We start from the raw sequence: 26,418 nt of genomic DNA, 5'->3' as shown, positions 1-26,418 counted from the left end.
AGCAGTCCATGGATCACTTCAAATTTCTCTTTTACAGAAAGTGCAACTCCATTTTCTCTTCCTTCCTTTCTATCTTTCCAAAAGAGTTTGTAGCCATCCATTGTGGTCTTCTAGTCATGTGAATTTTCCTATCAACAGGATTCTGTAATTCCTATGACATCATAACTCTCGAACTGGTCACTGTGTTCCAGTTCTTCCTGTTTGTTGCACAGACTGTGCATATACTTGCCTTAGAAAAGGGTTGGGGAGCATTCCTCACTGCTTGGATAGGTGCACTCATCCAGCCTGTCACTTATGGATATACCCATGTTGAAACTCTGGACCCTACTCCCCAGGTTTAAAGCATGATTTACTAAGTAAGCCAATCTGCTACTGAAATCCTCCTGACTCTTTCAGGCAGGTGAATCCCATCTCTCCTGAATAGCCTGTATTTGTCAAAAATATCCCTTGATCATAGAAACCAAAGCTGTACTGTCAATACCAGCCACAAAGCCAGGTATTGATCTACATGATGTATGAGCTTCTACCTTCATCCCTCTCCTGGACTGGCAGCACAGAGGACATCACTTGGTCCCCCTGTCCCTTTTGCTTGGGCCTCCAGGGCTCTGAAGTCCTGCGTGATCTTGCACAGGTTTTCCTTAACTGTGTCTTTTGTGCCCCCATGGGAAAAAAAGTAGGGGATAGTAGTCTGCTTTTAACCCCTCGTGGCAGTCTCCCTGTGACATGACAGATCCTGGATTCTGGCAAGCAGCGAACTTTCCCTCACTATCTATGAGGCCAGCAGATGAGTGCCTTGGTGCCTCTCAGCAGAGTCACCCACTGCCAGCACTCACTGCTTTCTTCTGGCAGATTTTAGCATGTGGTGCTAGTGCAGTTTCTCTCTGTGAATCCTGCTCATTTGTTGTGTTTGATCCCAGCCACCTGAGAGGCGTTTTCATGTCCTGCTCATGATGTTCCTGGTGGCTGTACTCCCTAGGGGCTGGTTCTCTGTGCAGCCTCACTGTTCCACTCTGCCTGTGCCATTATAACCATGTGGAAATCACTTTTGCATGCTCCAATTAAATGGGCTTACATTTTATTACTTATCAGTAGCATTTATTGTAATGAAGAAAAGCAACTGGGTTTAATACTGCTACTGCCAGTCAGATAAATTCAAGTACTTACATGAGAAAAAACCTGCAAAAATATCAAAAAAACCCAAAAGTTTTGATACTTTATCAAACACAAAGGTTAAATAATTTGTTCTATAAAGGCACTGCCATTTTTAAAGAAACTACCTCCTCTATTTAACCTTTATGGGTTTCAACAGAATTTTAATTTTATACACTTTCAAGAGCTTTCGTTTTGTGAAATAAATGCAATGAATCATCTGTTCCCCGAAAAACATTATAGGCAACCAGTATAGATTACTTCAGTTCATAGAAATACAGCTAAAATATTTTGCAAAGCTTATTTAGCTAGATCACTAGGTCATAGCATTTAGTATTGCTAATTGTACGATTAGCTTATTGTCAAAGAATTGATTTTTGCCCAAAACAGTCTACTAAAGGCACTGTTTCTAGTAAACATGAAATAAGGAAAATTTTAACAGGTCACATAATTGAAACTTTATGCTCACTCTCCATGAATAATGCCATTTATAATAGAAGCCTTTTTTGCTTGTGTGCATTTCTCTCCAGGTGTTTTTGAATTACAGTTTTACAGCCAGGGTCCTCACAACTGACAATTAAAAAAAAGAAAAAATACTTAATTTGATCAAACAAGGTGTTTTGTGAGCAAAAACTTAATCAGCAGAATTCTATAAATCAAACTTGCTTATGGAGCCTTATAGTACAATGTAGCCAGTGTAAGGGATAAAAAATAAAGCTTTCCACTGAAAGATGTTTCCTGACTGTTGAAACTCTGGGCTACATGAAAATTTGTCAGATTTCAATTTTACTATAGATTTTTTTTTCTATATGACATCTAAAATAGCCACAAAACACATATCTAGGCAGGAGTCAGCCCAGAGCAACACTGTACATGTTGTGCATTACTTACACAGGAGTTTGTGAAAGTTAACTGGGAAAAGCAGGTTCTCTTGCATTTTTTCTTGAACAGCATGTTGCCCAAGAGGATGAATATGATCTGAGCACAGCAAATGGCTGCTCTGGACAGCTCAGAAGACTCCCTGCCTGTCTCCAAAGCACAGTTTTGGTGCCTGTCACCACCTGTCTCCTCCAGCCAAAGCACTGTTCAGCATTCATGGGAGGTTCTGCTCAGCTGCTTACATCCCTCGTACTCCAAAATGGGTTTGAAACTCCTTCAGGGCTGAAATGTTGATTAAGAATAAGTAGTGTGAGTTAAATTTGAATGTGAAATGAAATAGGAGGTAAGTTTCTAAGCAGTTTTGAGGATCTGTGTCTGAGCTCATAAAGTGCAATTAAATAGTGACTAACTGGGGACTCTATAAGGCTCTTCCATCCTTGAGGTTTCAGTATGATATCTCCCCTCCTTAACACAGGACTGCTCTGAGGTCATCATTCTGCCAAGGAAGCAATCAGACATAATTACTAGCTCTTTGACCTAGCATAATTCCACCTATACTGTGGCACACTGTTGTGGTTTGGCAGGGAAGGAGCAGGACTGAATGCTACCAGACCTTAAGAGCTGGTAGTTGTTAGGGCATTACTTAACCTCCCCTAGTCTGGTGAGCTGTGGCAACTGGTATGGATTGCTAAAGCTGATGAAAATTCATTATCACCACTGGAATGTCATTAACACTTTTACCAAGAATTATATATACCTTTAAGTGTCAAAATATGGTACTCCAAGCCAGTATTCAAGCAAATTAAAAGCAGTAATTCCAGGGAAGAGGCATTTATTGATGATAAAATGCTGTGTCAACAGATATCATTCCTTATAATAAGGCATGTGGCTCTAAATTTGGCACTTCTTGCCATCAGGAGAAACCTCTTGCAGAGCAGATGTCATTTCTAATCCTAACTTTCATGGGTACTTGTGCCCTGTTAAAACTGGTATGCCAGTTCAGAAGCAGGCTCGGTGCCATTAGAGCAAATGGTCATGAGCACAAGTCACGTTACAAAGCCGGTGCTTCTTGAAGTGTGGCTGGGATTGAAGCACTACCCAGGAATATGAAAATCTACCTACCCAGGAAAATTCCCCCTCAAGTACATTGATACACGCCAATAATGCTTTAGTGGTAGAAGAAAATCAATGTTATCTATATCTTCTTTCTGGTTATTTTAACTTTTGGCTAACCTCTGGTGATCCCAGGGGTTATTCTGGCAGTTGAGGGCATTGGATTATATATGTGTTTTTGGCAAAAAATGCCATCTATGCTTGGTGTTACTTTGAGAACTCTACAGTGTCTGGGAATTGTTGTGGTGTGGAGGACTACCCTGTTGGGCAGCGAGGAGGAGAAGTGGCCCTTGGGCATGTAGTCATCCAACTCCTCCGTAATACAGTGCATGACTGTGCTAGGGAATTTACCTGGAGTAAATCTGCTGCAGTTTTACTTCATGTGCTTTTTGTTTTGTATAGAGAGCAGTATTTTGCCTTAAACATTCATCCTAAGTCAAACTTTTCTTGCATTGAAGTCAATGCTTTGGTTGCCCTCACTGGGATGAATTGAAGTTTTCTCACAAATTCAGCCTTGGTTAACAGTTTATTTCAGTAAATTTACTGAACATGGGATCTAAAAAATATCTGTTTCTTTGATATGGCTATTTATTTTCTCTCTCAAAATGAACTTGCTGATGGGAATTTAAATGTGTAACTGATATATAATATATTCCTAACTTGTGTCAGCAAGTAGAGCTTCCAAAACATTGAAGAGTACTTGCTTGCCTTCAAGTGTACCTCACGTTTTAAGAACCAGCCCTTCTTACAACTAATTCAGTGAAGTATTAGTGATGTGGGATGTTTCTTGTTATTGTGAACAGTCATACACTGAAGGAGGGAAGTTTGGAGGGAGATTTGGTCATGAATGACCTTTGATGATTCAGCTCCAAGCAGTGCCAGGAGATTTCCCTTTCAGAAAGTAAATATCTGTGCACCCCAGGTATCTTTGGAAAGATTTCAACATTATGTTATCCTTTCTGACAAATACTACAACTGATCAGCAAAATACTGTGCTGTCTTCACTCAATGCCCTATGGGGCTTTAATTAGCCAGCTATGCAAAAGCGCTCAGCTAGCCAAGCAGCAGTACCAGTGGTAGGCAAAGCTACCACTAACATATGGTGAAGTTTTATGACATATTGAAATGCTCATCTTTCCTAATAGAGATGTAACATTTCATCACAAATCCAAATAAAATGGGTTATGTGATTCCAAAGTCTGGCACAGTCAGCAAGTTGTCTGCAACTCCCTTCAACACATACAGAAATTTTACTTTGTGGTGAAATTTTCACCTTGCTCAATGAGGCTTGTAACACTTCAGTAGGGAACAGCATGTATCTCCACTCAAGTAAGAAATGCATTTAGCCGGAACCAAAAATGTTTATTTTAATTGGTGATACAAAATGAATTAGTTAATATTGACACAAGGAGGAGTATCAGCAGAAGGCTGTATTTCTACTATCTATTATGTATGAAGGACACTGAAGATGGGTCTGTGCCACAAAAATTAATCTAGATTTCAAAAACTCAGTGTCCTCACAAACAGTAAAACATGTAAAAGAAGGAGCTTCAATTCCACTTGACAGAGACAAAACATCTCCACTTTTCTTAAATCCCCTTCATTCTAGATGAGGCTAAGCTGAATGACCTCTTTTGCCAGTGGCTGGGAGCTCAGTGGTGCTTCTTGTCTGCAAGTCCAAGTGTGGTGAGAAAGGGAGACGCCGGATGCTGGGCTAAGCCCAGTCTCCTTGTCCCTCACCCTGTTCTTCACACTGTGGCTGCAGTTTGGGCTGCTCTAACCCTCAGAAAAAGCTGTTATGATTAGCCAGGGTGGTGATAGGATGAGCCAGTCTAAATCACTTGGCCAGCTTTCATTTAGCAGCATAGATAGAGCCTGATGGACCAAGCCTCAAACACTGTCTGCAAGGGCATCTTGCTGTGAGTAGGGTTGCCAGTGTTGCTCTGGTATCACAACTGCCACTTTAATTAGGAAAGCACAGCCTGAAGGGGTGGTGCTTCCCTCCACCCTGCCAGAAACACTACTTCTGTCTTTGTCTTGCCTGGATCAGCAGCAAGTGCAGGATACAGCCTCTGACTGTAGAAGCTGTCACAGGCAGCTGGAGTTGAAGGATGAGCCTGCCAGTGCATCTCAACAGAGGTGCTTTTGCAGCTCTTCTGGTGATGCTCGAGTTTGCAGGGTTCTCACCCTTCAGATGCCCAACAGCTTTCTGCATGGCCAGACCTGGGGGGGCCAAAACCATCCGCAGCATGTGTCATAGGAGAAAAATGCTTAGATTTAGGATTGGAGAGCATGGTGAGAAGAATGGGCATGCAGCAATCTCTTACAGAAGTAAGTGGTAGTGTACAAAAGCCATTACTAATCAAGTGGCTGTCATTAATCTTCAATGATGGCACCAAACTCCGTCACTAGCAATGAATGGGCTATCTGAGAGGTGGTCAGTGGCAGTGGAGAGACCCAAAGCTATCTGAAAACCTGAGAGTTGTCTCCTGTGCTCACAGACACTGCAGATTTGGCTCCTTATTTTGGTGGAAATAATTAACCTGAAAATTCAAGATTCAGGTTTCATTTTTGAATGTTTAGACTTCTGAAAAATCATCTTCTGTAAGGGCATGTGCTCAGACACAAACCTCCTCTAAAATAAATATATTACAGGGGTTTATTGCATCAACACATTTTTGTCTGAGCCAAAAAAACGCACTGGGAAAAAATGCTTTGAGACAGGTAAGTTAGACATAAGCACTGTGTGGACATCAGTCCTTAAGCCTCTTCTTGTTCGGGATGGAAAAGAAATTTGTCATCAGCTGGTGCCTGATGTCTTGCACATTTGGCCTGTTGTATCAGGAAATACCAGACACTGGATCTCTGCAAAGACAAAAAACCCTGATTAGCCAGTGAGTATTCTTGTGCACTATCATAACATCTTAATAGAACAGTAAGCCCTCAGGACTAATGATCACACTGTAGCACTTGGTTAATAGCTTTGTTTCAGCTTGAGCTGCAGAGCTCAAGTTCAGTTGTATCTCTTGAAAATTACATTGTGAAGTGTTACATTGAAAACTGTAACCCTTAAAATAGTGAAATAAAAATCTCAGCTGACAGGTTGCATATCTTGTAATCATTCTATAAAAACTACTTACCACTTCACGACTAACAATCAGAAATTAAGAATGGACAGTAACTGAAGGATGGGCAGGTGTTCCAACTTAGTGAAAAGTATGTCTTGCTGGTTTTGTTTTTAAACATCACCTAGTTATTCACAGCACTTTAGGTATTTTCTTTATCAGACAATTCCCCATGGCACTGATTTTAAATTTCCTTTTGGCCTTGTACTTGTGCCAGAAAACTGGGGCACAAAAGTGCAGTCTAGTAAAACCCAGAGGAATAATACATCCCAGTGTTTTCCAGGTGAAAAAACTCATAATTCATTATCAAGTTTTCCTGCTTGCTTCTCTGTCTCTGCTGTTTCCTTGCTATGTGAATTTGCAAGTGGCTCAACTCCTTTTATAAAGCTTCTTGAGTTCTGAGTCTGGAAAGGGCTTTACAAATGCCAAGCAGGATCACTGATGCAACAGCTAGACATGCCTTCATTGTCATTAACTTGGCAGCAAGTAGTGTCCAGAGATCTTTTAGATGCACATGCCATCCTATAACCCTTGGTAAATGTTTGTCCTTCAGTGAGCATATACGATGCCCATGTTCCCAGTGTCCTGGGTGTGATTACAGCTGTGGTGGGGGCTAACAGCTCCAAGCCTACTGCCAGTACAGTGAATGCTTGACCTGCTGCACAGAGCTGGAAACTCACTCCATGTCGATAGGCTTCACATAGCAGCCCATGAGACGGGGAGCTGCAGAAGCAGCTGCACTCATGCTATAATACTCTTCTGCAATTTGTTTGTCAGCAAAAGAGAGACCCATAGGCATTGTCAGAGAAGCTGCTTTTCTAGAAATTATACAGGTTCTCCAGCAAAAGGAGACTTTATTGCCCTTAATCACAGACAGGGAAATCTGTAGCTGTGGGCCTCCAGAACACAGCTATTCCTGTTGCTGTCTCCTCCCAGATCAAGACCTGCCACACAACATTTCTCATCACATGAAGAATTCTCCCCACCCATGTTCCTGCTGGTTTTACTGCCATATATGATATCACGTGATATTTCCATCTTTTTTTACAAATATTTGTAAACAATATCAGAAGAGGAACACATGTAAGAGTCACAAACTCCTGGTGACACATACAAGAGAACCTTCCTTTTCTGACAGTGAGGAGTCCCTGAAGTGAGCTTTTGCAGGGCAGGGTCAGGTGGTGAAGAGAATTGTGGCAGATATGGAGAGAAGGTGGTTCAAAGCCATCTGGGAAACAGTGGGATGTTGGTTATGATTTTCTTTGAACTTGCAGCCTATGATATGTTCCCAGACCTGAATTCTCCATGTCTACTGGCATGAGAGTGTAGGGGTTGAGGGACTCTACAAAGTAACTGCAAGTCTTCAAACAACTATTATTCTTTTCTGTATTTTTTTTTTCACAAACAGAAGAGTAGGATTGCTTGGGGCTCATACCGAGATGATAAATGCGAGGCTGAAGGCCTTTAGCTCCAACAGATTGTTAATAGTCTATTAAACACGCTACTGCAAAGTCAGCAGTGCTGCTCCTCATAGAGCATAGAGTCTGCAAAAATACAGAGCATTTTATGTTGGAGCCCCCAAATGATTTGCCAGGTGCTTCAAAGGCAAGCAAGGAGTCCCCCCTGGTTTAGACAGAATGCCAGTGTAGAGGAGTAGGAGGGAAGAGGTACAATACAACAGAGTGATCATCTGGAAACTGTTCACCACTGCACGTCTGGTGTTTCTCTACAGGCTTTTACTGAAAAATAAGAGCTGCTATTATGGGAAGGCAAATGTTACTGACTCACTTGCTGTGGATAATAGTGGAAGGCATCTCATGATGGACTGACAAATACTATCTGATGAATAATTGTTCTGATTATCCTACAAGTTGCTTCCTTGAAGTAAATGAAAAACTTTATTTTCTTCTTAGATCATGAGGAATATGCATTCTTCTAGATCTTTAATTAAATTTATTCTTTGAATGCTGTTTGAAAAGAACTATGGAATCCAGCACCGTGTGTAGCAAGGTGGAACTCACCTTCCCTTGCCCCTGGGGTTCAAGATGGTGTCCTAGTGATATCCATGGAAGTGGCAAACTTTTGGTTTTGTAGTATATTATGCACATATGTTGTTGTATCTCACTATCTCTTTCCAAACTCTATCTTTGAGTGAAGAGCAAAGCAGAAGATACTGTCTCTTATGTTAAATATTGACCTTATCTTAGCAAATCCTGGGTATACTGATATTGCTATTGTGGTGAGTTGACCTTGGCTGGCTGCCAGATACCCAGCCTGCTGCTATTGCACTATCTCACCTTCTTTACAGGACAGGAAGGAAAAAAAGGTGAATGTGCTAATGGGTAGAGATAAAGACAATTGATGTCACAGGCAAAACAGGCTTGGCTTGGAAAAAATGATTTAATATATTTCCAATTAAAACAGTTGAATTGTGAGAAACAAAGAAAAAAACCCCAAACCTAAAATAGTTTCCCCCGACCCCTTTTTCCCTGTCTCAACTTCAGTTCTCCCTCTCCAACTCCTCTACTTCCTCCATCTCACATCCCCATCAAGCAGTGCAGTGGGAGAAGAGAGATTGTGGTCAGTCCACAGAAGTACCTTTGCTATTTCTTCCATCTCACACTTCTCACTGCTCCTGCCTGGGATTTTCCCCAAGGATGGGTAAAGGATAAACCTGCCCCACTGTGGTTCTCATCTCCATGGGCCACAGCTTCTGCCAGGAATTTGCTCCCGTGAAGACTCTCCACAGACTGCAACTTCCTTTGGGCCATGTCCACCTGTGCCAGTGTGGGGTCCTCCATGTGCTGCAGTGTGGATATCTGCTCCACCGTGATCCTCTTCACAAGCTGCAGGGAAATACCTGCTTCCCCATGGTGTTTGTCCAGCCACAGCACAAGGTGACAGGCCTGCTCTTTCCAGGCACTGGCATTTCTGGTTCAGGGGTGCAATGAGACCATGTTTGTCACCTTTCTCACCCGCTCACTTATATAATTAGCAGACCCCTTATGCTGTGTTTTAGGCAGAAAAAGTGTTTGTAGCTGACAACACTTCAGCTTCAATACCTAGAAAAGCTTTTTAACTTTTTTTTCGTAAGAGGTTATGTAACTCCCCTGGGCATTGTTCTTCAATGCAGGAATTGATTCCATTCGGTGAGACTTTGAGTATAAATTTCTTCATATAATACATTTCACAGCTGAGAATAAAGGGCTTCAATTAAAGAACACTTGAACAGCATTTCTCTGCAAATAATAATTTCCTCTTCAAGGTTAGTGCTTCTACAATTGAAACTTTTAAACAAATAGCTGAAGAAAGAAAAAAATTTTCTAGAAATGGTGCTACCCAAACTGACTGGGTGTGCATATATATGAGACCACTTCAGGAATAACTTCAGGAGTGTGATGCAAACAGCCTGAAGTGGTCACACAGGTTGCAATGTCCCCCGGCACTGGTAGTAGAGATGTCCTTGTGCACAGCTGCAAGGAGACTGGCTTAGGCTGGGCCAGATTTTCCGCTGATGTGACCTCACTGAAGTCAGCAGTGTTTTGTCAGGTGATGATTTAGCACATAATCTTGGAACTTTGTTACACATGTGAAAAATCCATGTAGTTCAGATACAAAGCAACGATCTGATGTGCTGAGGAGTTATTATGTGCACAGCAGTGTAAAAGTAACAAATGCTTCAGGTCTTTCTGTTCCTGCATAGAGTACACTACGCTGTTTTGGTTGAATTTTTAATGTAGCTTGACAAAGGTCAAATAAATTTGTAGAACTCCATTTATACTGCAGATACACACTTTAAGACTTATAGGCAAGAGCCTTAAAGCCTTAAAGACATTGCAAAACTTACAGCTATTTTGCTAAAAGCTGTATTCTTTATTTATCGGAAAGGAGGATTTTCTTTTCCAACCTACATTTTTTTTCTAGTAGATTTTCAGTAAGAAAGGCAAAAATGAAATCTCTTCTTTACTTGCACGCATTCAAGAAGCCTGTGTCTTAAAAATACTGGAGACTTGGACATGCCAATTATTAAAATCATGTTATCATTTTCCTGCAGACAGTACCTGAACAATATTATATTGTATCTTTTCAAAGCAATTGAAATAAGAATTATAGCCTTTTTCTAAAATCCTTCATATTTTTTGCCACTATGTCCACTCCTTTTTTTCAAACAAAATGTTTATTCTTCTGCAAATGTTCAAGTTCAGAATCTCCTGTAATCTTTTGCTCCTCTTAGACCTTGTAAACAGATAGGTAAGGAAGACATTTCAACTTTGCCTTTCCCAAATGTTAAGATTGTTTTCCTTATGTCTACAAGGAACCCATAATGTCTTTATTTCCTAGATGGCAAATACCGAAGGAAACTAAACCCATTAAAAGTTTTGAAAGAAGCCAATATACAGTGAAACCTTGGCAACATGAGTTTCATTTCTAGAATATGATTGAAGTGGATGTGACAGTTAAGGAAGACATCTTTTTGTTTGTTTTTCATCTTATTTTTCAAATGTCTGAATGTAATCTGAGGGACTCTTCATGGGAAATCCTACCTGGGAGGGGAATTTGGAGCCTTACACCACCGAGCCCTGCTGTTCTCCTTTATTCTGACAACCATCAGCTCCCAAATGCTAGGGTGAATGTGTAGGTTGGCTCCTGTAGCAGCTCCAAAGCCATAACCAACTCCTCCATACAGATATACAGAAATTTCTTGGTTTCTTTATGAGCCTTGTAGACACGTACCTTTATGGAGCTAGATCAAAAGCAGGTCTTAAGTTTCTGTTGGTATCAGACTCCAAGAGTTACCAAGACTTAGCATTTAAGTAAGTTATTGGGAACTCTATTTCTACCAAAATGTTTATATTGGAGAAAGTCTGTGTTACTTAGCCCAAATTGCAGTGAGGACATGTCATTGTAGATTATAATTGCTGATAGAAGTTCAGTCTGTATGTCACAGTTCACATACATTTTTTATGCACTTATAATTAGTGCATTTTTGGTCTCCTGCAGGTTCCAGCTTTGGAAGTGAAGAGCAAACCACTGCTAAGGCATCTGCACCTTCTAAAGATGCTCCCAAGGGGAGCAGCAAGAGCATGACGCAGGTATCGAGCAGCACAGCAACACCACGCAGGAGTTTACTTCCAGCTCCAAAAACTGCCACAGCACCTGCTGGTAAGTGCTCCAAACTTAAAAAGCCACCTGTGTTAGGTGAAGCAATGCAAAAACCTTATTATAATGCTATTTTACTGCTTGCTCAATTAATTTTCAAACTGTTCTTGGGCACATTGCCAATGTGCTGATTTGAACTCTATTTACTGTGGTCTCTGAAACACAGTCAAAAACAAAGCTATAATCTCATTTTGTGAACTGTGTCTGAAGCTGAAGACATTTACTGTCCTTAACTACACATGCCACAGATTTATATTATTGGTTCTCACCAAGCAACTTTTTGAAAACATTACATTGCTTTAGAAACTATTAAGCAGATAGATCATTGCTAGGTGTACTTGCAAGGATGTGAATTCTGGCCTCTAGGCTTAAGCAATTAGTGATGTTTTCACTTTCCTTCTGCTCAGTCCAGTTATGTTTCAAATGACCAGTTCCATCAAGTTCAGATTAGATTTAATAGTTTAGATTCTAAACTAAATAATTTTGTGTAAGTCATCTGCCCTATCCAGCCTGGCCCTTATTCAGCAGTCTTTCATTTCTGTGTATGTTCCATGGGGTTTGATAACATACCGCAAATGGAGCTGGGAAAAAAAGATCAGTACAAAATACAAGACAAAGACTGGCCGCCCAGTTTCAAGTCAGATTAACCTGTTGTGGTTCAACTTTCGCTGGACACCAGCTCTATCACTCCCCCCCCTCAACTGGACAGGGGGAGGTAAATACAATAGAAGGCCTGTGGGTCAAGATAAGGGCAGAGAGATAACTTGGCAATTACCATGTTGTAAACTTGCCTGGTTTACTCTGGAAGGAAACTAAACATGGAAGTAAGGTTACCTGTCTGTTTTATGCAAGCAGTCAGACACACAGTTCCTGAAAAGGGACATCTGGGAAGTTTAGAAAGTTGTTATTATACATGACAGACAGAAGCAAAAAACCCTGTATTAGTCCAATGCATTGGTTTAATTTTTTATTAAACATACCTAGCCAAGGGAGCAGTAGATCTATCAGGGGTGTGTTACGATTTTTTTTAAATTAAAACAGTGTAATGGTTCCTTACAATGCTAAACATCTAATGGGAACAAAGGTTAAAGTAAATCAAAGCAGTGACAAAGACTTTTTCGCAAGTCTAATCCTGCCTGTATTGCAATAGTATATGAACACTGAGTGTAGATCCCAATGTGATAGAGAGCCCTATAAAATGTAAAAACTTCTGTTTAAGTATTCTTTGGACAGTTTTGCACATCTTTTAAATGATGAAGCACAAAGCCATCTTTTTTAGGTTGACCTCTTCATTAATTTGGAAGGAAGATGCTACAGATCAAATTAAGCAAGTGGAGAAAAGGCAGTGAAGTTTCATATTGCTTTGGGCTTTTTGATCCCAGGCAAACAAAGTCCCCTTACAATTATGTCAGATACTATAATTTAAATGTGGCAGAGAATATGCATGTGTGTGCTGAAAAGGCCAGCCTCCAAAAGAATGTCCTGCAGCAGACAGAGGAGGTAAAGGTAAAAACTGTAAAAGATGTGCTTGTAGTGCCATGGGTTAGTGGAAACAATCACTAGCACATGCTATCAGTCTCTGCTGGGCAAGTCTGGCATTATTTCTGGACATCACAGGGCAGGAGATTGATAATGGTAAGGGAGCAGAGAAGTAAAACTGGTGATTCAAAAATGTTTGAAGATACAGTAAAAATTAGTTAACAGCCCCCACACCTTAGGTCATTGACACTGCCATGTCGTAAAGATGATGAATGTCATGCTCGGGAAAGCAGCCAGCCTCATTACTGCAACAACGAAGAAACCTTCTCCAGTGCTCCAAGCCAAAAGATGAAATGTCTTGAAAACAGTGGAATAAATACCTTTCTTATATTCTTCCAAACTATTCCATAATGGCAACTGCATGCATGCACAGTCTGAGGAACAGAAGAGCAAACCATGACATAGGAAGACAGAATAATAGGAAAGACAAAAGAGGTGGCTCATCTAACAGCCTCTTCCTGGGAATGACAACCCTGAGCCTTGTTAGCCTGCTTGTTGCTTGCTTGCAGATGCATCATGAGGACAGCATCTGCAAAGGAATGATTGGTGGGACACATGTTTATTCTCCATCTCAGACCACTTTCTCCATAGCTGAACTGGCAGCAGCCCAGTCCCACCACGGAATCAGGGCTGGAAGGAACTAAATCACCACAATTTCCTTATCTTTTTTTGCCCTGTTGCAGGAGACAAGACATGGCACAGAGGCTAGACAAAGGATACAGGGGTGGTCTCCACCATGGATGGGAGTTTTTAGCTGAGACTGAGACATATATCTTTGTACCACATACCCCTCCTCATGGATGGAGGAAAGTCCCAGTGTCCAGCAGAAACGACTAAACACAAATCAACACCATCTTGAAAGTGAACCATATTTTCCCATAAGGAAAAAGCAAATCAATAACTTGACCTTAGGAGTGAATTTTTCGTTTAAGAAGTCACCAACCTTATTCAGTCAAAGTCCAGGTAGTCCCTGCTGAAGTCAACCATATAGTAAAGCCTTTGAAAAGCAGAGAAACTACAATAGTTCCTTCTACATATTCTGTGTATTTGGAGAATGATATGATAAATATTCTGTGTAAAATAATCCTAGAAATCACCTAGTAGTAATATCTATAGGGCTTAATGTTGCCATGTGTTTGGAAACACATACTGCATCTGTCCAACCTCCTGTGCAAGACACTGCAATTACAAAATTAAAGCTCTAAAAGCACTTCACAATTACAGCTGAAGAGCACAGGAACTTTCTGGATACAGCGTATTTTATGATGTAAAAAAGAGAGAAAACATTTCACAAAGAAGTCAGTGGTAATTTAAATATAAATAACATTTCTGAAAAAATGCAATATCAGGTAACATAAAAATTACATTTGTATTTTAGAGGTGTACATCATTTTATCTGTATGTGAAGAGTAAATTAATTTATAAAGGAAAATATCTACCTATATTAATGAGTCAAAAATAGCCAACAAAAATCACATGAAAGCTTTCATGTATTAGTTACCTGAGAAGACCACCTGAACTCTAACCTTTCATTTAAAAAAAATCGAGACAACTGCTCAAGAGAGATTATACTCCTGATATTTCACTAAAAGTGCTTGTGAAATAAATTGGACTACAGGGAATAAAAACATCTAATTAATGAAAACAGACTCCTATAGCTGTTGCTGCTGCTGTGCTTCAGATGATCAAAAAAGAATTCTGGCATGGGAGAACAGCAGCAGAAAATCGCCATGCAAATTGTTTTACAGGCATGAACTGATGGCCTTTCAACTAGTCTATGAAAAGACTGCACTTAATTAGGTTTCAGTGTGTTGCACAGCCCTTTCTGTATTTATATTTCTGTCAATGTACAGAAACTGGGGGAAAAAGCATGTAGTTGACTAGAAAAAGAGAGGTCTTTTAATTTCACTTAAGTATACTAGCTACTTGAGAAGTACAGTGATAATTTAACTAATGCTTACCATTTCTATTATTGCTTCATATTTTCTTTAGTGACAGGTGAAAGCAACTCCTCATCAGGATCTTTGCAGCTACAATTCAGATCTGGAAGGCCATATAAGCTTCCTCTTTCCATGAAGATTGATAAAAATATGTAATATGTGAGGCACATATATATGAATTTTCTGTTTTAAATTTCCCTCAAAGTGTGGGAATATCTGAAAGCGATGTTCAGAAACAGCAAATTAATAACTCCTACTCTCAGAGTGGATTTCTTTTACAAATAGCTTAGATTAATGTTCACCACAGGACAACTCAGATCCTACATCACAGCAGCACCTGATTCTGTCACAATTTGGGCAAACGCCTTCAGTTTGATGTGGTACAGTTAGTGGTGTATGTGGTGAGCCCTCTAGGATGTGTAAGAACTATTTGTACTTACCTCAGCATAGCACACCACAGCAGTTAATAATCCAAGAGGAGCATGTCTGTGCTGTGCAATGGAAAGGGTATTCAGACAGGTAGCAATTCCTGAGCTGGTGCTGACAGATCTGGAGAGATAAAAAGTGCAGTGCCATGCAGGCATACCTGCTTAGATCCAGGAGCAGGATAGTTCTTTCATCAAGCTCTGTGATCAGTTGATTAAAACTAAACTGCCTTAGACCTAAATTATGTCTTGACCAGGAGCCTTGACTTCATCTGCTCCAGGCAATTAGCAGGCTCACAGCTGATGGCAAATCAGGGTGAATTGGTCAATCTGCTAGAGGGCAGGGCTAGAGTTCAGAAGGACTTCATCAGGCTGGAGAAATGGGACTGTAGGTGCTTCATGAAGTTCAAAAAGGCAAATGCAAAGTCTTGCCCCCTGGGGGGAATAACTCCATGCAACAGGAGAGGCTGGGGCCAGCTTTCTGGAAAGTGGCTCTGCAGGCCCTGTTTGGGGATCTGCCAAATAGCAAGCTGAACCTGACCCTAAAATGTGCTCTTGGAGAAGTAAAGAAGCACTGCACTCCTGGCTACATAAACAAGAGTATGACCTGCAGCATGATTGTCCCTACCCCTTTATTCAAGACTTGTGTTGCCACTCACAACTGTATCCAGCTTTGGGAATCCCAGAACTGGAACAATGTGATGTTCTGGAATGAGAACAGCAGATGATAACCAAGATGTTCAGCAAGCTGAGGCACAAGACAGGACAGGTTAGGAGGAGAGGCTGGGAGATCTGGACTTGCTCAGAGGAGGCAAAGATCTTATTGCAGTCTTCAGTTATTTAATGGAAAGATATAGAGAGAAGAAAGCCAGAGACTTCTCAGAGGTGAACAGTGACAGGCAAGAGACACCATCACAAGTTGCAACACGGGAAATTCTCATTGACCATCTGTGAAGGTGATTGTTATTCAATCACCTGTGAAGGTGGTCAAACACTAAAGCATATTGTCTAGAGAGGTGGTGAATCCTCTATCATTAGAGACACCTATAACTCAGGTGGACAAAGCCCTGGACAACCTGCTGCAGTGAAACCCACTCTGAGCAGGAGGCTGGGCCAGAGGACTTCAGAAGTCCATCTGACAAAGCTGTTGGTGCAATCCTGTGTCCTATGTACATCTTAGGCCCACAGATGAATAAATGTGCTGTCGTAAGTACAACAACTAATGTGTTGTTTTCAAGTGTTTTGGTCTCTTCTGCACATTCAGGAAAAGAAACCCAAGACAAGAAATATTGAGCTAAAGGATGAGTCTGCACTGAGACGCTGAGGACATGGCTCCCACAGAGACAACAAGACCTGCATGCAATTTGGGGGGAAAAAATGAGTCAATCATTGTGTAAGGAATTGAGAAGTAGCTGACATATGACCATCTCTGTGCAGTTTTTATTCCCTTCATGTAAGACAGCTTCCTCTATTGTCTCACCCCTGCCTGGTCTGGTCTTGTTCAGCCACATCCTTCTCTCAGAACATAAAAACCCACAGAAAATCCAGCTTGGAATCTCAGCTGCTGTCTTTTGAAACTTTGGTTCACTTTCAAGATGGTGATGCAGCTCTGGGCTCATTTGTTCATGCCTGCGATCCTGATCCAAATTTCAGAACACCATGTGGCTGCTTGTTCCAGGTCTCAATGCTGTCCATCAGGTTGGATCAATCACCCAACTTTCTATAAAACTAGAGAGTTGAAGGATTTTTATATTTTCTAGGCCTTGTTGTGGATTTTGGGGGATGTGTCTTATGACATACCTATTTCAACTTGGTTTTTATTTAATGTTAATCTTACAGACAAGTGACTGTTATCTCTCATAAGAAACATCCTAATTTGAGTGTAATGAAAATAAGGAATTAATTTGAGGAGCATGTTTCTACTTGGCCCATTAAATTAAAGACAATCAAAAATCATTGTTCAAAAAACTTTCCCAGTCAATTCCTGTGCTTTTACAAGTACCAGTAAACCATATGTAACAGGGCAAGCTGTTAAACGCAATCAGTCAAGATGACAATAGGAGGCCAGTGTTGTCACAGCTCTCATCAGCAAGCTTGTAGTGTAAAATGTCCTTCTTTTAATCAGCTTCTGCAAAATCCAGATAGAATATCGTCAGCAGGAGGGAGTGGGATCAGCTAAGGTCAGCTGAGCAGGAAAAAATGAGCACCAATGCTGTTGCAGGAATGAAGGGAGAAGAGTCTGCTGCTGCTTTGCTCCCCCTTGAAAACACTTTCCCTTAAAAGCTGAAATAGGGAGAATGCAGTGGGTTATGTTCACACTGGTCCTGTACTGAGCATATGGATATGCAGCACTACGCTGCAGGTGCAAGTGAGATGTTCAGCTGTAAGTTTTCCAAGCCCTGTCCTGGGAACCACTTTAAAACATGCCATAGCAAAAATGTGTGAGGAAGAGACAATAACATGCCATGGAGGTTGGTGTAAAATGACAGAGACAGAGTAGCTCTTTTAACTCTTCAACTAAAGTTGGATGTTCTGAATTACCCTGAGATGTTCTATTCATTCCAAAGAATGATTAATTTTGGGGGGCAGGGTTTCTTCATTTTTTTAAATACCAGATAAAGATATTTTTCTTTTTAATTCAGAAAGAAAACAATCACTTTCATATGAGGCAATGAAATAGTAATTGTCCTTTTTTCTCATCAGATTGACTTTAAATTTGAAACAAACACAAAGGGAAAAGATAAACATTAGCAGCTTCTACTTCAACAAATACAGTGTTTCTTCTACATCCACTTATTTATTCAGTGCCTCATAGATCACAGGAAGGAGAGAGTCTCTAGAGAGAATTAGACTGCTCTTATTCTACAGAATCCATCATACTTCCAACTTTGCTCATTTTGGCTCAAACAATGCATGCAGAGATATGTCATTACTCACCAAGGACATGACTAGTCGTGGGTATCAGGGGGAAAGAAGAAAGCTCAAAGTGATCCTTTCTGTCTGTAAGTGACTGAAAACCCCTCATTTGTTTTTTTGGTTTTTTTTCAAACTTGCAGACTGCATTAGTTAACTTATAAAATACTCCTGAGGACAGCTGGAATCCATCTGAATACAGTCAGTCCCATTGAATTGTTAATGATGTCTACATGATGTTAGGATTTGTTTTGAAAGAAATATTCAATGTGCAATTAGTTAGCATGTTTTCAGTTTGAAGTGTGAAAGCAAATTGAAGCCTATTCCACTGTACTGGCTTTTGAAGACTCAGAAAGGTACAGGCAAATACAAGTGCTGATTCTGCAGCTGTGCTGGAGAAGCTATCTCAGATAAGGTGTATTTTGCTCTGGTTCCTAGGCTAACATTCAGCAGGACTGGGGGAATGGAGAAATGGCTTTGTTTATCTCCTGTTTTTCTAAGTGATTTCTGGCATGTTTTGCCTTGTATTGCTAATTATTTTATATTTGCTCCTTCTGTTTTGTTTGGAGCAGGCCTGTGTTTGCTAATCAGGAAATGTAAATACCTTTACAGAACTGTGCATTTGGGTGCATTTTTCAGAAACAAATGCTGTGAGCACACTAGCAGAAAAGAGGAGCAAGTGTTTATGTTCACAGTTATCTTATGGCCTGAAACAGCCATTTCTTTACACAAGTATATCTTTTAAAAGAGAGGAACCATTGGGAATTTTTAACATTAAATGGAATGTAGATTCACAAAAAAATTAGTAGTTTGTGGCTTTGATTACTGGCTACCACAGAAAGACAACTTCTTGCTACATGAACTGCTGTACTGTAGGGGGTTGGCAGAAGCTGTTCCAGGAAGCCTGAAAGTTAGTGGTGGTTCCTGCTCTGCCAGGAGCTTTTTGCTGGGAGGTTCAGTGCTAAGAGCCCTGATTATGCAGCCTGCAGGAATAAAGATAATGTACAGGCATTTAACACAGAGCTAATTGAAATTCCATATTTCAAGTCTGTGGGCAATAGCACTGAGAGTTTGAAGTAAATTTTATTCCACATCAGAATTAATATACATTTTAAAAGATGAAATTAGAAGAAAATTGAGACACTGCAAATTCATGGTATACAAACTTATGGTGCTTTATTTCCTTTTGTAATTGTATTTTATGAATTTTTTATTATTTTATGATTGCACACACAACACTTTTTGACATTTCAAAATACCTATGACAGTTGGAGTATTATTTGAGGTTTTACATGCATTCAGGCCTGTAAAAACAGTTAAAGTGTTTGTCTTGTTTCCTGAGTTACCACGGAGCGTCAGACTTTTTATGTGCAATTTAGCCTTTGAGTTACTTCTGATACACTCCAAGCTAGAAAAGATGAAACTACATGACCTCCTGGTGCACCATACCCTATGGTACTGCATATTATGCTGATCATTACACCAGTGCTCTCCCTCAGGTTTTTTAAACCTGAAATTCTATATTTCTGTGAAAAGACAAATTCTGAGCCCAAATAATTGTAATTTAAAAAGTAACTTTCCCTGCAGGAACTTCACTTGACATCAACATGCTTTCTGAATGTTTCTCTTAACCAACTAACAGCTGTTGTTTCCAAAGACAAGATAAGAACAACCCACAATTTTAGAAAAACATTCCGCACAAGCTCTTATTTCAGGTCTGATGCCAGAGATGGCTCTTTCCCTAAAATTTCCCTGTGGGTGAGGAGCTTAGCAGAATGATAACTGTTTGCTCCTGCAGACCGTCCTTCCTTTTGCCTGCTGTGTGCTTTCTAAATCCCTCTCCTCTAAGAGGGCCAACAGAGAGGCCACCAGGGCCTTTCCACTTATGAAGGAGAAGCTGAATAATTGCTAGCACCGTGCGTCCCTCCCCTTGGCCTCTCTCAGCAAGGCTGTGCTGGCCACTGGCTCTTCCCTTGCTGCACAGCCCCTCTGCATTTGCCCGCTTGCAGCACTGCCACACTACCAGACCTTAGGAGGTCTCCTAGTCTTGTAAACTGAAGTTATCCTCGTTCCTCCCTTCTTGTTATTAATTCAACTTCTCTGTCCTTGCCAACATGTCTATTTGCACCTTCTCTCTGATGATCTCCCACATTCTGGAGCTGATGCCTTCCGTGCAGCTGCTCCTGCCGGTCAGCACCCCCTGCACCCCCGTGTGACTCTCACTGCTCTCTACAGACCTTGCCTTGCCCTCTGTGAAATGATGGTGTTCTTTGGGCTTCTTTGCTTCTTCCCTCTGTTTCCTTTCAGCCAAGCTCTAACTGGGGAATTGTTCCTTGCTTTGTGTTTAAGGTTAAGGGGCTGAACAAATTCCCCAGGTGTTCCTCATAAGGAAAACACACACATCCCTACCACTATCTGTGTTTGGCATCTGCCATAGCAAAATTTATGGAGAAGCTCAGTCTATGGCCCATTTGTGCATCATATTTTTATTTTGAAAGCCACAGAAAAGTCAAAGCCTCCTTACCATGGAAAAGTAATGCTTAAATCTTTAACTATGTCAACTGTGCCTTATAAAACAGCACTGGTTTTGTCTCATAGTTCCCATCTCAGGTGGCAGACACAGAAAATTTATATCTTCAGTCACTTCACTGTTGAAAGTTTTAATCACAAATGAAAATCATAGCCTCTACACATTGAGTTTATAAATAGCAAAAATGGAGATGGAAAAAAAGTAAGGGTATGAGGAAGAGTTCAGTCTTTAGCAGCCCCTGACAACTGATGGTGTGATTTGTCAGTGAACAGTAAAAGAGAGTCAAAGAGTGTTTTATACCTTGCCCCATGCCAACCTCCCACAAACAGTTGGACACAAGGCTTTTGCAGGTGCCTGTGCTCTTTTCAGAAGCACTCTGAAAGTAAACGCTAGAAATTATGAAGCTCAGTTTCTGGTGCATGGCAAATGCTGCATCTGCAGCTTACTGCTTGCAAGTCCTGATGCAGACAGAAGTGGAAGGGTGAATGATGCATCAGAAATAAACCTAATATTTCAACTGTAACTAGCTGTGGCTTTGTAGGGAGCAGAAAACTAGTAATCCAAGAAGTGTTCCTGAAGACTGTGATCCCCATATAAAATTACCACTTTTCTCCACTGTTGAAATAGCCAGGTCACATTTGCATTAAACAAAATAGAAAATAGTGTTAGCTTTTGGACTGACACTGTCATTTGGCACCACCAAGAAAATATTACTTTATTTCCCTTCTTCAGATTCTGTGAGACATTTTCCTATGTCTGTGAACATACTCATGAAAGAAGGGAAAGTTAATAAAACAAACTTTCTTTTTAGCATCATTCTAAATGAGGCCTAGGGTGTGTATTGAGGAAATACATATATTTTGCCATTTTGGTATTTATCTTAGTGACATAGTTCTGCACAATTGTAAACAGAATTATACAAGACATACCTCTCTACCTTTTTTTTTTCCTGAAGCAGGTGTGAAGAAAGAAGTACAAAAAGATCAGGATGTTAACAGACCAGCTGTCTCATCCCCCAAGAAATCAGCAGTAACAGCCACAAAGCTTCATTCACCAGGTATTTATGAACCCAAAAGCACTGTTTCAGGGATGACTTAAACTTGTTGACTTTGCATCACTTGTTAATACACTCAAATTTGAGACCTACTATTGTTAAGTGAGGATTGATTGTGCCCCAGGTTCATTAAGCTGGCTCTGACTACAGCAAGCTCCATCATACCAATGCATGAGCTGAACACATTTTTGTTTTCTTTCTTACAACCATGAAATCATCTTTCTTTTAAAACAAATCATTGTTGCTATTACATGTTTCAGGACTTGGGAACATTTTTTTATCATTACAATTTTCTTACATAAAAAAAGGCAGATGGATATAGTGAAATAAAAGACACCTCAGACAATTGCTTGGAGTGATATGTATTACTTGTAACCTATTCTTACTTTTATGCAGAGGCACTAAATTTCCTGGGGTATTTCTAAGCATAATTGGAAAAGGGATTATCTATAGAAATAACCTTCACAGTGCTATTGGGACATTTTCAACTTGTCCCTCAATACTGGGCAAAAACACATGGGTTTAACATTTCTGAAGAATACCTTTGTTTATTTACTAAAATGTGGAGAACTTGTATAATTTATGTCTACTAAGTGTACATTAACAAATGTATAAGATGCCTAAAGGCTTTTGTAAGGCTGGCCATTTGTTGATGTAAATGCTTCTGAAATGAGCGTGCATGGTCCCACTGATTTCATTGTGTTTGCAGTTTATCTTCCATTGCCTGATTCTTCAGACTACTTGGATACTTGAAATGTCAATTCTACAGCTATTTCATACTTGAGATATAATTATGGGGGTTGGAATCCCATGTTGCTTCATTTGGTGGTAAAATATAAAGCATGTAGAACACCTCTTCAGCTCCTAAAACTTAAATCAAGAGTCTTTTCATGTTTACTAAGCTTGATCCCTATTCTTCTTCTCAACCAACAAAATCAAGAAAACGGAAGGCTAAATTTAATCTTCCCAGGCACCAGCAGGATTCAGAATTCTTCTCCTTACAAAGATGTTAGAGTAAAAAGATAAACTTGATGCTGTCCTCTGAATCATATAATTTACAGACTATTTTTCACCTGATGAGATCACCAAGAGAGATACAGAGAAGAATTTGTTGCAGAGTGACAGACCAGAAGCTCACCAGTGTTTATAACAGTGGGAGTCCAGTTTAAGTATCAGCACTGATTTGGCTGTAGCAGCGTGTTAGAGTGCAGATGATTTGCTTCTTCTGGGATTAGAAAGCAAAGTTAGAAACAGGGATAATTGTACTGTGTGTTTGCATTGTCAATGAGGCCTCCAATTCCACGGGTGACTTCATGATTTTCAAGGCTTAAATTTTTTGCGTATCCAATTCATGAGGCCTCAAAGGTTCTCATTCTCATGAGAGGCTGAGTAACTGACCTCTCCATCAGACTGATTTAGAATTTGTTCAGCTTGGTTGTCTGAAATTAAAGCAATCTAAAGTTTGTCACTGTGAGGATCAAGTAGGATAATAAACCTTATCTTCATTTATTTTTTTTAGAGTAGCCTTTGGCATTCGTTAAAATAACAACAGCAATAACAAAGCAATAAAGACTGACAATTTTTTCACCTACTGAGCAATTTCAAAAAACAGTCAAAGCAGCCATTGAACAGAGTGAGGGTAGCTGGTGCTGAGGGGAGGTAACACAGCCCTTCTCCATTAGGATCATGAATTCCTTCATCATTTACACTTTTTGATAGGAGAGGATGTGCCTCACAGGTAACTCCACCACTTCTACATCTGGCCATGAAACAGGTTCTAAAATTTCTGAGTGCTGTTTTTAGGTTGTTTTGCCACTGTTACTGGTCTCACAATCAGTTCCTTTTAATCAGTGCTGGTTTTTGACTGTCATACACAGGTTTTTTAGCCTTGAATCTAATCTTTAGAATTTGGGTCAGTCCTCCTGAAAACTTGCAAGTGAGTTTTGAAATGCAGAGTCTTGTATGGATCACAATTTTATTTATTGATGCAATGCCATTCCTGAAATTTGTGTGTAGGAGCAGGTGTCCATAGATGCAGGTGCTCTCCTTCAACGCCATTTTAGGATGGTGCCATCCATTTCCGGCATCTGTCACTCTACAAACTGCTTGATATCATTTGTCTCAAAGTAATTTGCTCACTTTCCTTACCAAAATGTCAGAAATTGGAGAGTTAAAAGGCAAATAAATTGCATTCCCCATCTAAATCCTCATGGACTGTGTTAATTATGAGTATAGACTTGTTATGTCTCCTTGGTTCAAACAATCAGGTAGATAAAAAAGACTTGGGAGTTTTGAAGTGGATCAAAGGGGTTCAGTGATTTCAGCATACACTAGGTCTGCCCCTCTGGTCCCACCATCAGCAAAAAGGACATTCAGGATCAGGGCCAGCATCATTAATGTATACCCTGTTTTGTGCAGAGCAACAGAAGAGAGACATCAATGGCAGAATAAGCTTAGTAAGCTGCCTTTCAGACCCAAATGAACCGAGAAATTCAGATTTATCCCTGAGGAGAATAGCACTGTTTAATTTACAAGGACAGCTTATAATACTGACAAGGACAACACAGAGATGTGCTCTTCAAATCTTCCAGTGAACAGGAAGGCTAGAAAGATATAAGACAAAACAACCTTATGGGTTTCTGGTTTAATTAAAACTGGACTGATTTCAAGGGCTTTCCCCTGCTCTTCTCCCTAAGCCTTCTGTTGTAACATCACTGTTCTGCTTAACCAACCCAAGCTTTTTATACTAAAAAGGCAGATATTTATGGCTGTGCTTTTTATAAATTTCTTATTTTGTTATATTACCTACTGCCCAGTTAAGAGCCCCTTGACATTAATGGAAGAATCTGTAAGAAATTATCATTCCTGCACAGAAAGATTCATAGGCTTTAACTGATACAAAAATGGATAAAGGGTTGAAAACTGGTTGAATTCTCTCAATGACAGAAACTCCTTGTATTCTATTATTTAGGTCTTGCAACAACATGATACTAGTCTTGAGGTATTGTGAAACCTGGTATTCTTTTTCACAAATTCAAGTCATGGGCATAAAGAGTTTCAAAGTTTGTTTTGCACTTGTTGCTCTTTGCAGTTGCGCCATGAGGCATGAGGGAGCTGGAGCTAGATCCCTGTGAGCTTAGCCTGCAGCCAGAATATAGTCAAGCAGATCAGAAGATATGCTCCCAATGGCCCTACGAAAGCTGGGAATCTAAAAAAGTAGGAATATACTCCTGGGGTAGTGCTCTGTCAAAGCCGTATGTTTCCCTGCCTGATCTAGTAAAATTGTCCTAAGGATCCATTTGCACACCCAGGCCATGGTCTTAAAGATTTAAAAGATCTAAAGCACATCTGACAATATTACCTCTGGAACAATACTCTACTTTACAAATTGCCTCAGACTCATAGCATTACAGGCATCTCTGTGGAAGGATTCTTTTTGGTTTTAGGAAAGGGCTAGGTAGTATCCATGCCCGAAGACTGTCACTTATTGCACTAAGTGCTGGAGATTTGTTGGAGACATTGTTTCTATGTTGTTTTTCAGGATCTGTATAACTATCCTCTTTTTTTCATATTCTTGAATAGCCAAACCTTTTTGCTAACACAGAAATGTTCCAGACCCGTGTCTGTTATCTCTAGGAACACATGGGATTAAGGTGTCTGAATCTTATTGACTCCGTCTTTCTTACTGGCATTAGCTTCTAGGCTAAAAGCTGAAGGATCTGTGAAAGAGAACTAGAGATTCCTGGCTAGTATTCAGGAATGAGTTAAAGAGCATATCAACAGAGGCTATGTGAGCATATAGGATTAAGGGTAGCAAAAAAAACCCCAGTAAGCTGTGTAAAGGTGATGCCTGACTGGCCATAAATATTTGCAGAGGAGAGTTCTCAGAAAGCTGAGAAGGTAAAGGCAAAACAGATTGTCTGAGCACTGGATTGAGCAGCCTGGCACTACAGAACACTGCCCCTTCTTGCTGCAACCTCAAAACTGAGTATTTCCTGAGAAACTGAGAGTTGATTCAAGCAGGAAAAAATCCTCACTGCCCTGCAGAGCATTATCATGAGTAAGCTTTAGTTCTTGTGCAAGTCATGTGAATATGACACTGTATTTGAGCTGATATCCTAAACACAAACTACCGCAGTGCTTTCACATCTTTGTACCACCAACTTATAGCATATCAGAGGACCCAGAGTCTGCCTGGACCCATTTCTGCAGGCAAACCATGAAGCGATTCTGGTGTGACCAGTGATGCAGTGAGAGCAGCCATGCAGAGCCAGTGATGTAACTCGTCAGCATTATACAGTACCTGATGGCACTTCCATATATACCTGTTAAGTACTGCAACTTTAGGTATGTTGTAGAAGTGAGAGGAAGAGGAACTGTCAAGGTAGACTGCAGTATTGCTGATAAAAAGAAATTGTGATATCCCAATAGCAAACAACCCATGTTGTGTTTGCATTCAGGGTGGGGCAACTCCAGTCCTATTGTCCTATTTGGAGGCAAAAGGAAATGTGCAAAGGCAAAGGAAAACTGGCACCTCTGTCAAGTCACTGAGCCTGGGGTCCAGGTGAAGAAAGAAATAATGTGTAGAGTA

At 40.3% G+C, this 26,418-nt stretch overlaps 1 protein-coding gene across 4 annotated transcripts in view; it reads left to right on the top strand.

Annotated features, from left to right (window-relative positions):
• Nucleotides 1-26,418, top strand: part of MTUS2 (microtubule associated scaffold protein 2) — a 291,758-nt gene that overhangs the window by 205,947 nt on the left and 59,393 nt on the right. For 3 of the 4 annotated variants that reach the window (XM_071553224.1, XM_071553213.1, XM_071553233.1), the window contains exons 5-6: nt 11,268-11,429; nt 21,729-21,830. In XM_071553224.1, coding sequence (XP_071409325.1) covers nt 11,268-11,429; nt 21,729-21,830 — 264 coding nt within the window. The remainder of the gene's footprint in view (nt 1-11,267; nt 11,430-21,728; nt 21,831-26,418) is intronic. The other variant, XM_071553242.1, reaches the window with a different exon arrangement.

Source organism: Pithys albifrons, chromosome 1 (assembly GCF_047495875.1).
Source record: "Pithys albifrons albifrons isolate INPA30051 chromosome 1, PitAlb_v1, whole genome shotgun sequence".
Lineage (NCBI taxonomy): Eukaryota > Metazoa > Chordata > Aves > Passeriformes > Thamnophilidae > Pithys > Pithys albifrons.
Note: the sequence above shows the minus strand (reverse complement) of the source record. Positions and strands in the feature narration are given on the sequence as shown.